General features: G+C 46.3%; 1 protein-coding gene across 1 annotated transcript in view; it reads left to right on the top strand.

The window, feature by feature from the left end:
- The first annotated feature begins 1185 nt into the window (after positions 1 to 1185).
- LOC115458694 (desumoylating isopeptidase 1-like) overlaps positions 1186 to 15321 on the top strand; it is a 37502-nt gene continuing 23366 nt past the window's right edge. Inside the window, exons 1-3 of the mRNA XM_030188522.1 lie at positions 1186 to 1338; positions 6498 to 6519; positions 6742 to 6811. Of these exons, the coding sequence (XP_030044382.1) occupies positions 1191 to 1338; positions 6498 to 6519; positions 6742 to 6811 (240 nt within the window). The 5' untranslated portion in view covers positions 1186 to 1190. The remainder of the gene's footprint in view (positions 1339 to 6497; positions 6520 to 6741; positions 6812 to 15321) is intronic.

The following is a 15321-nucleotide window of genomic DNA, read 5'->3' as shown; positions in this document are numbered from 1 at the left end:
AGGACTGGCTTTTAATGACCCTCCTCGAACTGCTTGGAGGACACCACATTTCCCAAGATGTTGAAGGTTGCCATAATAACCGATTTCACTCTCAACTATGTACTACATTCAAAAAAAAGGCAAAGGTAGAAAGGGCTTTGCTATCTCGCCTTTCTGTGGTTAATAATCGAAGCAGTCTGTTTACATACTATATATATATATACCGGTACCAGAGCTGCCAAGTTACTCATTCCAGGAGGGAGACTTTTTGGCCAGACCTGGTTTTTTAATGTGCATTCCAAAGCACTGTTTGTAGTCCATGATTCTATCCATTGAAATCACTGCTGCAGGTCCCATAATGCACCAGGATGAGGCTGACAGAATTCCAGGACCGGCCAAAAAGTCTCCCTACTACTACAAATCATTTCTATAGCGCTACCAGTCTCCTGGAATGGGTAACTTGGCAGCTCTGCGGTACATATTTTGTACATGCGGTAATGGCGATTTACGTGAGTCGTGACGTATCCAGGGTCACAGAAAGTGGCAGCTGGAACCGAGCCAGTTGCTGTTTCACCTCGTTCTAAGGTCATTGCCCCAAACCAATAATACTATCTTCACTCTTCGGTGCTCCATGACAGGAGATAGCATGACGTCAAGAAGTTGAAGCTGCCTCCTCCCCCCCCCTTCTCCCGCGCAGCCGCCATATAGTGTGACCCCAAACATTCGGAGACGCTATTGAAAACAATAGCAAACTTGTGAGGTTTAGTGACCCCCTTCACCTTTCAAAATAAATAAAAAAACACACAGAGGCAATCATAAACCTCATAAGTTTGCTATTGTTTTCAACTAGAGCGTCTTCTAATGTTTGGGGTCACACAATATGGCGGCAAGATCCGCCCAATGGCTTCGCAGAATGGGCCAGATATGCATTGCTGATGCCGTTTCCTGTCATGAAATCTCCTTGGTGCTACCCAGGATCCAGAGAGGCGGGTAGCAACAAAATGCAGTGGGCAAGAGGCGAGGCTAGAGGGTGAAAGGGCGGAGCAAGATGTTCCAGATTACCGTCCCCGCGAAATGGGCGTGGCCAACAGAAATAGGGGTGGGGTTGCCCCGGCGGAGTGGGCGTGGCTATAGCCGGTTTTCTGCTACTGTCAGTGTGTGTGCTGCGCGCCCGACCTGTTTGTTGCTCTGGCTTCTCTCTTTCTCTGGTAATGGACCAGCCGCCGGCACCACCGAGCCCACAGCGGCCGGAGCCGCAGCCCCAGTTCCCCGCCTCTCAGCCTGGTGCGCATTTAGTGAAGCTGTATGTGTACGACTTGTCCCGGGGTATGGCCCGCAGGCTAAGCCCCGTCATGCTAGGTAAGAGGAGTTCGGCAGCGCCGGTAACTGTAGCAGCAACAACATCCTGTCAGTTCGGTGCTTTCTGTCCGCCCCTGCGTGATGCTGCTGTTGTTAGTAATGCTGATCGCGGGAAGGGGGGATTAATTCATGCGGCCAAGTGCCTAACAGTACCAACCAGCCAGTGGGCAGCGTTCACTTAGTGCTGCATGCAGGCAGGAATCACATCAGCCCGGAATCACTTTGTATTGTGTAGTTTATTTGATTTGCTGCCTGGCCTAACCGTTTAAGGCTCTTGGTGTTTGTTTTTGTTCCTAGTTAAGCTGGTGTAACCGTTTTAAATAAAAAAACAAAAAACAATTTCATGGTAATAATAATGTGAAGTCATAGGCAGGTGGGTGATAACGTGAGGATTTTATGGTAATAATAATAATATGTCTAGTCCTAGGCAGGTGGATGATTGTACGTAAATGTATTGCCCTGTTTTTTTTTTTTTTTTTTTTTAATTTATATTTATTAGTATTTCAATAATCACAAGCCAATACCACTTGAGAAGGAAAAAAGCATCCAAAGAGTACTAATTTACAAAGGAAAATAACACAATTTTCTTCAGAAAAAAAAGAAAAAAAAAGAGAAAACATCTCCTTTTTAGATGCTTTAAAGTCCACAAATAGGGAGTCCAAGTATTCAAAATACTGGAGATATAAGGAAAAGAAATTAAACATTTCAAGTAAATTGTTACCAAAACTAAGACATCAGCATTCCAGACAAGGTATATATTCATTTACAGAGCTTTCTTAGATGTTAAAAAGGAACTTAAATGGGAAGGGTCAAAATACACATATTTGACATTCTGATAATTAACCAAACATTTGCAAGGATATTTTAAATAAAACGTTGCTCCTAATTGGAGAGTCTCTTGTTTCAACTGCAAAAACTTTTGCCTACGCTTCTGCGTATCTCTCGACAAATCCGGAAAAATCCGTGTTTGTAACCCTCTAAAGGTTTTTTCTTTCTTTAGGAAAAATTTCTTTAATATCCATGATTTGTCAGAGGTCAACGCCACAGTAGCAAGTAAAGTTGAAGCTGTAATTATTTCATTATCTGATCTTTCTAACAATGCAGATACATCTATTGCCTGATTACTTGGAAGTTGTTCATCTTTTTTACCCGGGATATAAAAAACCTGGGAAATAGGAGGGAGTTGATCTTCACCAATTTCCAAGACCTCTCTGAAGTAATTTCTTAACATTTCCCGTGGGGAAATCAGAGGCTGAGCAGGAAAATTTATAAAACGTAAATTATTATTTTTAAGATTGTTTTCAAGAAACTCCGATTTCCTCCTTTGGTTTACCAAATCTTTAACAATTGTTGTTTGCACAGATTGTATATATTGTAATTCTTTCTCAAAATTTTCAGTTTGTGAGGCCACAGTATTAAGTTTAATTTCTACTTCCTTCAATTTCCCATCCAATAAAACAATTTCTTCTGACATTTTTTTTATCTGAGGGCATAAAGCCCTACCAAGTTCCACAATTAGATGCCAAAGATTGTCTAAAGTTACTTCAGTAGGTTTTTTGAAAGGAAATATATCTTCTGTCTCAGTGTGTATCGGACTTACATTCCCATTTGTTCCTACGGTCTCCTCAGTGGTTCTTCTCTGTATGGGAGCAGTTAGGGTGGGAGTTAACAAACTTCCCAAACCTTCCGTCGAGGATAGAATAGCCTCCCGTTCCTCTCCGCTACCTGACCCTCCGGTCTTCGCGTCTGAGTGCGCACTCATCGGGAAACTGCTTCCAATTGGCTGAGGAGGCGGTTCTCTGCCGTCTGGGCTCAACGAAACTTCCAGCCCTGTGTTCGCTTCACTTTCTCCAGCTAGAGTGCGAACAAGCGGGCCACCCATTGACGGAACAACCATGCCTGCGGCTCTCTGCAAAAATGGTTCGATAGAACCAAGAGAAGGTACATTTCTCGGCTGCTGGGAGGCAGTCGCCGCAGCCCTTCCCCTCCTCTTAGGCATAACAACGATATTTTTTTTTCAGGAAAAGGAGAGACGAAAAAACGCGTCCGTCCTAATCGGCGGCCATCTTGGACTCCAGGGTGATGTATTGCCCTGTTTAAAATGAGATGGTGCTCCACAGCTGTCGAAAAGAAGGGCATACAGACAATGCAGTGAATGAATACACAGCCGTCTAGCTTTGGACTATCTCTGTGGAAGGTGGTACAAGTTAAAACTAGTCAGGTTTAGGGATTGGGTAGGCGGGGAAAGGATTTTGGGTTTTATTACTGTGGACTTTGGTTTGCTGTCTCTGGCTGGGTTTACATGCGTTTGAGTTTTAGCAGTGAGTTAGCACAATTGTAAAGTGAAAGCTTGCGAATGACTCAGTCTCGGGAAGAGGAATGAGATCGCAGTTTTCTGCTACTCAACTTCGTGCCCGAAGGGAAAACCCACGCCTAAGGGATAAGACTGTAGTAACCGAAACCCCAGCACTGTAATTTTTGAGTACTGCTTTCGATGTTTTGTTTTTAAGACAATAGGGTCTTGCTTTATTATTGATAGGAATACCATATTATTTTGATTTGGTTTATTCATTTGCTATAGCATACGGTATTACACATCCTAAGGCACCAAAGCAGTTTGCAATATAACAATTGCACTTTTAAAACGTAAATGAAAACAGATTTGTGACAACCGCAGAAGATAACCTAACTCATCTTTAATAATTATGTACTAGTAAAAAAGGCCTGTTTCTGTCAGAAATGAAATGGGCGCTAGCAAGGTTTTCCTCGGAGTGTATGTTTGAGAGAGAGAGACTGTGTGTGAGAGAATAGAGTGTGATAGACAGAGAGTGTGTCAGAGACAGTGTATGTGATAAAGAGTGTGCACCCCCTCCCTTTATGGTCAGAGGCCCCCCCATGTCCACCGACCCTCCCCCTGCCCCCCTGCAGCCACCCATGTCCACCGACCCATCCCTCTTGCCCCCCCTGCAGCCACCCATGTCCTGTGACCCTCCTCTCCCCCTGCCCCCTTGCAACCACCCATGTCCAGTGGCGACCCTCCTCTCCCCCTGCCCCCCCTGCAGCCACCCATGCCCAGTGACCCTGCTTTCCCCTGCCCCCCCCTGCGGCCACCCATGTCCACCGACCCCCCCCTTGCCCCCCCGCAGCCACCCATGCCCAGCGACCCGGCTTTCCCCCTGCCCCCCCTCCAGCCACCCATGTCCAGCGACCCTGCTCTCTCACCTGCCCCTCCTTAATCCTCCCAGGTTGTGTTTAACGAAATCTTCGGGGCAGGCAGGAAAGATCCACATTCCTGCCTGCCCGCTGCTGGCGCTGACGCTCCCCCGCTGCCGGATCGCTGTTGAAAATGGCCGCCGAGACTTCTGTTGAAGTCTTGGAGGCCGCCCTTGTAAGTATCGGTGGCCATTTTGAACAGCGATCCGGCATCAGGGGAGCGCCAGCAGTGGGCAGGCAGGAACATGGATCTTTCCTGCCTGCCCCAAAAATTTCATTAAACACAACCTGGGTGGATGAAAGAGGGGCAGGTGAGAGAGCAGGGTCACTGGACATGGGTGGCTGGAGGGGGGGGCAGAGGGAGAGCAGGGTTGCTGGACATGGGTGGCTGCAGGGGGAGAGGAGGGTCGCCGCTGGACATAGGTGGCTGCAAGGGGGCAGGGGGAGAGGAGGGTCGCTGGACATGGGTGGCTGCAGGGGGAGATGTGCAGCTCCCTGCCACTTGCTCCGAAGTGGCAGGGAGCGGCGCATTGACAGCTGATTCCCAGGCAGGGGAAGTAGTCGGGAAACACGCGTGTTTCCCTATTCCTCCCCTTGCCTGGGAATCAGCTGTGAGTGACGTCATCCTGGCTATGGAGCCTAGCTCAGCAACTCCAGGAGCCACGGACACAGGCAGTCCCACATTAGAACGTTGGTGGTGAGAATTATTATATAGGATCACATACAAGCCCAAAAGCTATCAAAGCAATATAATCTGTTTTATTGATCATGTGGGTATGAAAAATAGCTGAAACTGGTGAAAATGAAATGGTTAACACCAGATTTCCATCCCTTTTCACTCCAGAGACCCTTTCACAAAAACCAGTGGCTGATAAAGCAATTACAGTGTAAATCTAACCAATGTGAAGAATAGTCCATTAAAATGGGTGTATTTTAAGCTTGTATAATATAGCTTGACCACTATCTAAACTTCTGAATTCTGCATCCCCAGGAGGATTTTTTTTTTTTTGTGAAAAGGTCTTTGTTTTAAATTTAATTACTTGCCTTTTTAATCCAAGCTTAAAAGTGAGGCATGACATAAGTAGGTCCCTGATCAAGAGAGGTTATAATCTGCAGATATCTGAGGCAAAGAAGAGTGAAATAAGTTGTCCAAGCTGACACAGAACATCAGTAGGAAAGGTGAGAAACAGGATCTGAAGCCTGACTTCCCTGAAGGTCTTGCAGTCTTAACTAGTCTTTGGGACACACCCAACCAGTCAAGTTTTCAGGATATCTACAATGGATATGCATGAGAGAGGTTTGCACATAATGGAAGAGTGAATGCAAATTTATCTCATGCATGTTCATTGTGGGTATTCTGAAAACCCAACTGGCTAGGTGTGTCCTGAGGACTTGGTTGAAAAGCACTGTGCTAGAGCCTGCTACTCTAATCATTAAGTTACTTCATTCCATTTTTGCCAGCTTCCTTTACCTGTGCATCTGCGGGTTTTATGTGCCATTCAGTGCCTTACCCTGTCTCCTATCATAGCAGAAATTGATGCAGTAATAAAAGTGTAAGACTGGGATTTCTGAAAAGTCCTGGGTTTCAAGCCTAGAACACTTAGTACACTATTCTTATTCCATTAGAGATCAGTGACCTAGCCAGAGCTAATCTTCTGGTGAGGCTTAAGGTTAATGTGGGTGGGCACCACCCCAGTTCTCCTGCTATTGGTCTGAGTCACTGCCATGGACTGGGTAGGCCGGACTCTGATTTGGAGGTACCACAGTTTGGCACAGACTTGGGATTAGAATCTGGCAGTGCTCCTGATTTTCCAAGCTCCGGGCTGTAACTTTTAGGAGACCCTGCTTTGTGTAGTTGTATCATTATAACAATGGTATAGACTTAGCTATGCATCAGACAAATTGGTAATGCTTGTTCTCTCTCTCCTTGTCTTTTCTTCTTATAGGGAAACAGCTGGAAGGCATCTGGTAAGCATTTGGATGAAGTTTCTTGCATGAGTTTTGAATGTGCCTTATTCAATCCTCCTCTGTCAGGTCGCCATGTACCTTAGCTAGAATTATACTGTGAAGCAGGTGTGAGTAATGTCTACTAGCAATATCTTGTTGCCTTGCATCCCTGTGAAGAAGCTAGCGTGCCTTTCTTGTACTTTTTAATGCTTAATTGCATCTGTTTTTCTCTCTCCCTGCCAGGCACACTGCCATCATCATATATGAGGATGAGTTCTTCTACGGCAGCACAGGGATCTCCAGCTGCCCACCGGTGAGTGATTCCCCCCAGGTTGCATTCACTAGTCCATACTCTGAAATCTCATATGGGAGGTGTACTGGTGCTTCTTACTGTTGGATACCAACCGGCTCCATTTTTCACAGGTGATCCAAACCTGATTTATATCCTCCTATTACATTCACTACATAGATACATACAATAGGTACTTATACCCTGCAAAAACCCACAGGAGCTCCATGCGGTTTACAGTAAAGAAAACTGAGTAAACCCCAGAGAAGTATAAACATTATTAAGAGTTAATTCAAATTCTATTGAAAAGCTGGAAGAGGTAGGTTTTTTTAAGGCTTTCCTAAACCAATTTATGACAATCTAATCTCACATTTAACGGTAAGGCGTTCCACCATTTAGCAGAGATGTGACCTGCTTTTCTGAGGGAAATGAGTCCATGCAATCTGTGGCATAAAACCAGGACTGGACATTGTAGACTTCATTTATAAGTTTATTTTCTTAATTCATTAAATAACTCCCTTTTGCTGTTTTTCTCCAGTGCTTACAGATGACATTACACGCGATGTTAATTATATTTCAACATTTTTATTGATGACAAAAGAAGAAAAAAAAAAACATCCACGATATTCATACACAGAGGTTCAAATAGAAAAAGATATACAATAAGGACCAAATGATACATTTCGTCATCAAACTTTTAACAATTTAACCCCACCCCGCCCCTCTATATTATGTTCAGCATTTTTTCTTTTTTTTTTTTTCCTTGTTTCAACAATATTTTATGGATGATATAATAAAAATGACCGTCAACCATTTCAATATATATCAATTGAGAAACAAAACCAACAGAATACCAACAGGGTGAAAATCACATCATCAAAATATTTAACATTTCCCCCCCCCCTTCCTCTCCAACTCCGCCCCCCACCCCCCCCCCCCCCCAGATTATATGCCACACCATTAATGTACTTTTAAGCGTATTGCAAATAACTAAAACTCATCCTCCCCCTCTATTGCTGTAACCATCCTCATTCAAAAGAAGCGTAGAGAGCCTGGACTCTTATAGCTCCCCACCCTTTTATGGTTCAACAATTTTATCTTAATAATTCAACATTTATATTGCAGTCTGCCAATTCCATTTGAACCTCTTTAGGTCACATGTCATAACCACACAATAGTACTGTTCGCCGTTATCCTCCATAGTTCGTAATAAGTCCCCCCCTCCCCCCCAACAACACTGCTATACCCATCAGACTATTACTTGTCTACTCCCCCCCTCGCCCTCCATCCCCCTTCCCCCTAATTATAGGAAAAACTCATATCAATAAATCAGACCAATAAGGAAAATCCCCCCCTCCCCCCCTCTAAGGAGATACCCAAACTTTTGATCTATATCTGAAATGGATGACTCCCTATCAACTTATAACTTAAAGCGAATTGATCACCAAACTTCTCCCTTTAGGAGATAAGCTTTGGATATATGGCCCCCAAATGTCCAGAAACTGCCTCCTCCGCTTAGGGGAACAGCCCACCCCCCTCCTTTCAAATAGCATGAATTCATGCAATCTGTTCCGCCAGTGCCAGAAATCCGGGGAGGACTCCTCCATCCATTGACTCATTATAATCCGCTTACCAATCAGACAGGCCTTGCGAATCAGTTGTCGGGCCGCACCACCCTGTAACAAGAAAAGCTCATGCTTATCTAGCAAGATCCCCATCGGGGAACACATGACTCTCGATCCCAAAAGAGTGCCCAAATACCGAATGATGGAGTCCCAAAAATGCCTCACCTTATAGCACTCCCACAAATAATGAAAAAACGACCCCGGAGCCCTCCCACACTTCCCACAGAGAGGAGTGGACACCCCTCCCATCCTGAACACTTGAGACTTTGTTAGGTAGGCCCTGTGTAGAATACGATACTGGCATTCTCTAAGTCCTGCATTACCTGTCAAACCTGGAATCCTAGCTGTCAAAGCATTGAAATCCAAAGCCAAATGCGGCCTAGCCAAATCGTCCGCCCAACGCTGTTGAATTTGCCCTCGGATCTTGGGCACCATATATCTTCCCAACGCCCTATGCAGCCCAGAAATTGAAAGACGTTCCCCCTGCATTGAATGAAAGAACTGCCGCAGAAAATGACAATGCCGAGAACCTAAAGCCCCCCTGTCCAAGGAATCAACATAATGCTTCAGTTGGGCGTGAGCAAAGATACCTCCCATATCATACCCGAGCCCCAATGCCCCCAGATTCAACATTACCCCCTGCCTATCTAACACATGTTCTAACCTAGTGATACCTTGTCGCGCCCATTTCTGAAAAATCACATTCTCCAAACCTGGTCGGAACAACAAGTTGCCCCGAATAGGAAGAATATCCGAAATCCATCTACTCAAGCCAAACAGCTTCATCATATCTTTCCAAAGACTTCGCAGAGGGGTCAATAATATACTATTCCGTAACTCCACCGGAATCATCCTGCTGGGAGCTTGTAGTAAAAAATGAAAATTACATGGTGTATAATACTGGCTTTCCAATCGTCTCCATATGTAATCATCTCGCGCCAAAAACCAGTCCCCAATGTAACGCATGAGACAAGCCCAATTATAACGCCGCAAATCCGGCAGGCCCAAACCTCCCTCACCCCAGGACCCCTGCAGTAAACTCAACGGCAGCTTTGCCTTCTTTCCCCCCCAGCAAAAACGTCTGATCACCTTACCCAGCTGGTTGAGGTCTCTGGCTCGTAGATAAATGGGCAACATATGCAGCAGATATAGCCATCTGGGGAACTCCACCATTCTGAACAACTGGATCCGCCCAGAAAGCGACAAAGGCAAAGACATCCAAGCTTGCAACCTCTCCGATGTGGCCTTCAACAAACCGGAGACATTCAGATGGTACAACTCGGAAACCCTCATCGACAAACGTATACCCAAATATTTAAAGGATCCCTGCACCCAACGAAGAGGAAACTCCCCACCCCACTCCCGCCGTATCTCCTCCGCTGAAGACAACGCCAATGATTTGGAATAATTAAGACGAAACCCAGCGAAGTCTCCAAATTCTCGAAAAAGTTCTAAGAGGGCAGGTAGAGAAGTGCTCGGCTCCGTAAGATGCACCAGCAGGTCATCCGCAAAGGCAGAAAGAAGAAATTCCGTTCGCCCAACTGGTACTCCCTGTATCTCTGGATGCTGTAGGATTTCCCGAATGAGAGGATCCAAAGAAAGAACAAACAAAAGAGGAGACAAGGGACAACCCTGTCTAGTCCCTCTATAGATCCTAAAAGACTCTGAGCGTTCCCCATTTACCCACACATACGCCCGCGGTTCCGAATACAAGACCTCAACAGCATCCAGAAAAAACCCTCCAAAGCCGTAATGTCTCAACACCGCAAACATGTAGGACCAGTTCACCCGGTCGAACGCCTTCTCCGCATCAAAGCTAACTAAGAGCGATGGAAGGCGTCCCCGGGCCACAACTTCTAAAGATGTCAAGATGGATCGAACATTCTTCACTGCTGTCCTTCCCTTCACAAAACCCACCTGGGACTCATCAACCAATGACGGGAGGACCACCGCCAATCTGTTGGCCAAAACTTTAGCATATAACTTCGCATCAACGTTAATAAGAGAAATGGGCCTGTAAGATTCCGGTTCCACCTCATTTTTCCCCTCCTTAGGGAGCACAACTATTTGAGCCTCCTGAAAAGTACCCGGGAGCGTGCGCTTAGCCACCATCGAGTTGAACAAGGACAACAACGGCATTTTGACCTTATCAAAAAACTGTTTGTAAAACTCTACCATCTGGTCCAGGGGCCTTGTAAGTAGCACACTGCTGCAGAGCCAATATTAACTCCCCCTCCGTGAATGACCCATTCAGGCGGCCACGTTGACTATCAGAAAGCCGAGGTAAGTTCAGGTTCTCCAAATACATATCACTATCCATCACAGCATCCTGATCCACTGCATATAGTGCTTTATAAAACTGTCCAAAAACATCAGCAATTTCTCCGTCTACACTCGTCATCCTCCCGTCCTTTGCCTTCAACTGCAACACGCGGTTAACACCCCCCTTTTTATGAAGCATCCTAGCCAACAATCGCCCGGCCTTGTTCCCATATTGAAACAGACGATATTTATAATAAAATTGGGTCTTAACCGCCCTTTGATGCAGCAATTCGTTTAACTCTTTCTGCGCTCCCAACAATGCCCCCCTGCATTCAGAAGTAGGTGAGCGCCCATAGGCTCTCCGCAGCCTCTGAACCAAGGCCCCCAAACGAACAATCTCCCCATCCCTCAACTTCCGAGCCCTCGCCGAATAAGAGATAATGTCCCCTCGTAACACCGCCTTTGCTGTTTCCCAAAAAAGGGCCGGCTGATTTACATGCTCCCCATTGTGATATACATAGTCTTCCCATCTATCCATCAGATAAGCATGAAATCTCGAATCCTGCACCAGCTCCAAAGGGTATTTCCATGTCCGATTACACCCAGCCCGCGGTTTGTCCATCAGGGTCAACCAAACCAAAGCATGGTCCGAGACCGCGTATGGTCCAATCTCCGCTTTCTGCACCTGGGATAATAGAGAGCGAGAGACAAACAAATAATCGATACGGGATTGAGAGCCATGTGCTCGAGAAAGATGAGTAAAGTCTCTCTCAGACGGGTGCAGCACCCTCCAAACATCTACCAGCTCCAAAGCCTTACATAAGGAAGATAGTGCCCTACAGCCTCCCCCCGAACTCTGGCCACCTGAATTGGAACGATCCATTAAGGGATCAATCACTAAGTTATAGTCACCCCCTAATATCAGCTCCCCCCCTGCACGCGGAGCCAGTCTCTTAATCAAGGCTTGAAAAAACTTGCCATTGAACACATTGGGGGCATATGCATTACAGAACACCAAATGGCGACCAGCTATCTCCACATCGGCCAAGACCCACCTGCCCTCTGGATCAGCCTGGGTCAAGTTGAGCCGAAGTGGGATACCCTTCCTGAATAGGATCATCACCCCTGCCTTCCTCCCCACTGCAGGAGCCTCCACCAAAGAACCAACCCAACCTCTTTTAAACTTAGCATGTTCTCCGGAGGACAAGTGCGTTTCCTGCAGAAAAGCTACATCCGCCCTCTGCCGCTGCAGCGCTTGTAACACCTTAGTGCGCTTAATAGGGGAGGAAACCCCCCCTACATTCCACGAGATTATTCTAAGTGATCCCAATAGCCCAGTAGTCATGTATTCTCATAACAAAACTAACTCCACTCAAAAACAAAGGAGGATGCCCCCCAGCCCATGGACACCTCCCCCCCAGCCATCCATTCCAAAAACTTCTTCTCCATACTATCTCCAGATATCTCCGCAACCCTCCCTCCCCACCCTTCCCTCCCATCCCAACCCCTACATCATCCTCCATAGCTCCTAAAAGAGCCGGACCACGCGAGCTCCCCCCTCACCCATCTCATCTCCAGTTCCATAATCACGCATGCATGCCCCCTTTATACATCAAAGTTATTATCTCCCATACCCACTCACTCCCCCCAGACATTATAAGATATCCATCCAAGCCTCATATATATAGCCCATTCCTCTAGTACCCAGGGGCCCTTCCCATCATATAATTATAGTACAGTGTCCCTTACAGTTCCTCACTCAACTATAACAGAAAATAGAACCGCATTCACTCACCACCTTCTCAAACAAATCACACCAACTGCATTATATAGTTGTGATGCCTATCCCCACAGTTCAAAAAAAAAAAATCACTACAACGTGCTCACTAGTACTCCTCACCATCTCACCAAGTATGTACCAGTCCAGTCCCTTCATATGTCCATTCCATTCTCACTGGCTGTCAAATCCAGACTCTTCATGCTGGCCCTTCAGCAGGTAGGTCTTGTTGAATAAACTTCATCGCTTCCTCCGCCACAGTAAAGAACTGCTGAGACCCCCGGTACCAAATCTTCAGTCGTGCGGGGTAGAGTAAAGCAAATTGTATTTTTCTGGAAAACAAAAGCTGGCACACTTCGCGAAACGCTTTTCGCTGCAATGACACTGCCGTGGAGAAATCCTGAAAGCAGCGCACCACCGAATTTTCGTACTTGAGCTGTCCCAATTTCCTGAGTGCTTGTAATATATCCTGTTTGTGTGCAAAGTTCAGCACCTTAAAAATCACAACTCTGGGACGCGAATCATCCTTTCGCACAGGCCCTAATCTGTGGGCCCGCTCCACTCTTAACGGGCCTGTTGTCAACTTGAGCTGAAGTGCCGTGGGGAGCCAGGATTCGAGGAAAGATCGCAAATCAGCCTCTCTAATAGCTTCCGGCAGCCCCACCATTCTGATGTTACTCCTCCGCGCACGATTTTCAAGGTCCTCCAATTTTGCCTCAAGTCGCTCCACCTTCTGTTTCAGGGCTTTACTCGACGTCTCCTGCTGCTGCACCGAATCTTCTACATCCGACAGCCTTTGTTTATATTGGGTAAACTCCGTCTGGATACCGCCCAGCTTGTCATCGATCCCTTTCAGCTGATCCGCGATCCTTTGCAGTTTAAGGTCTACGGAGACCTCCAGCATGGCCGACACTTCTGCCGCTACCTCCGCGGCCCACGCGGAGCTCACTGTCGGCGGATTCCCGCTCTCCGTCTCCGCCATCTTGTTTTCGAGCAGCCGACTTCGCGCCCCTTCTTTCTTTCCAGATTTAGCTGCCATTCTCCACTCCTGCACCCTATCCGCGTCTACCAACAGCTGCCGCTACACTTCCCCTGCTCAGCGATATTCTCCGATTTAGTGGGAGTAGCGCGATGAAAGTTAGAAAGCTCAATTAACTGCGGGTAAGGAGGGAGCTCTGCACAGCGACTGCCACTCTCTAGCCGTGCATCACGTGGTCCCCCACGCGATGTTAATTAAATCATGAGGTGTGTGATATCACCTGTGATATCGTTGTTAATGTGAACCAATTGAGGATCAGTATGTGATGAATGTGACATACTTGGGAATTACAGGGGAGGAGATTGAAAAACTAACAAAAATGAAAGCCTCAGGGTTTGGGGAGGGGGTTATTTTATTCTAGTATTTAGCTCACACCTTTTGAAGGCAAGTTACATTCAGGTACACTTTCTGTGTTTAGAACATACTGCATCTTTCTTGACGGCAAATGATCCTTGAAAGTTTCATTTAGAAGCCATTATTGATCAAAGCTTTTTATCTTCTGACAGTGACTTCTGACCTGATTCAGAGCAGTGGCATAGCCAGACCCAATATTTTGGATGGGCCCAGAGCTAACTTAGATGGGCCCTTCTATGGCACGACACTCCACAGCCCCCCCCCCCCCCCCCAAATATATTTTTTAATTACCTACCACCATTGTTGAAACCCATCCTTCCCTGGTGTACCTTACAGGCATCCCCGGCGCCTGCAGTGATTCAATTATTGTTCCTGTGCCGGTTCTGCAGGCTTCCATCAGCCGGGTCCTGCCAAACAGGAAATGATGAAAACGAGGTCGGGACCCAGCCGATGGAAGCCTGCAGGGCTAGCACAGGCAGCAATAATCAAATTGCTGCAGGCGCCGAGGACTCCTGTAAGATACATCAGAGATGGGCAGGCAGATGCCGGGACAGTGCGGAGGAGGAGAGATGTTGATGTGGTGTTCCACCGCGGGGTGGGCTTGTGCCCACCCAGGCCCACCTGTAGCTACGCCACTGATTCAGAGTAAATTAAAATTGCCTTGTGTGCTGCAGTGAAATTTATATGACCCAATATTCAAAATGTTTATGTACATAATGCAGGGGTGGAACATTCCTAACCGAGAGGGCCTGGTGGTAAGCAGGTGCCATCTGTGTAGTTATGCAGATAAATTCAGCAAAAAGGCCATCCTACATTTATCAATATAGCTCTATGGATAGCAGCTGAATATAGTCTGCTATCCATATAGTGACTGCTCTTGCTGCTATAGATGTGTATTCAGCATCATTGCTTCTGCAGATAGATTCAGTGCCACTATGTAAAATATTTATATAGCATAGCTGGCATTTTTAAAAACATCAACTGCAAATGTAGGGGTGAGATACCTAAATCAGTCGGGTGAAAGTAAATAGGTTAAAGGTACTCAAAATTTTTTTTAGCAAGTACACTTATTTGTCTTAGGAGCAGGGCTTTTTTTGAGGGGTTACTCGGGGGTACTGAGTACCGGCACTTTTTCCAGTGTCTGCTAAAATTGACCCATGAACCACAAGTTTTAATGAAACAGCTCAGGCTCTACACACCAATTCTGCCTTGTCATAGATTCTGTGACTGGTTGCAGGGGGCCTGGCTATTGTGGGGTGGGTCCCTCAGTCATCACCCCACCCCTGAAGGGTGGCCTGGCTTTTGAGTACCGGCACCTTTTTTTGCTAGAAAAATTGCACTGCTTAGGAGGAAAAGGCCTTGAGAAACCCCTTGACATATGAAAAAGTCAATAGGGGGTTGGACTTCCTCATCATTGGCCAGAAAACCTCCGTATGGGATCTCACTTTGTAGTTCTTAAACTTTTAAGCTTAGCTAA

This window comes from Microcaecilia unicolor, unplaced genomic scaffold (genome assembly GCF_901765095.1).
Source record: "Microcaecilia unicolor unplaced genomic scaffold, aMicUni1.1, whole genome shotgun sequence".
Lineage (NCBI taxonomy): Eukaryota > Metazoa > Chordata > Amphibia > Gymnophiona > Siphonopidae > Microcaecilia > Microcaecilia unicolor.
Note: the sequence above shows the minus strand (reverse complement) of the source record. Positions and strands in the feature narration are given on the sequence as shown.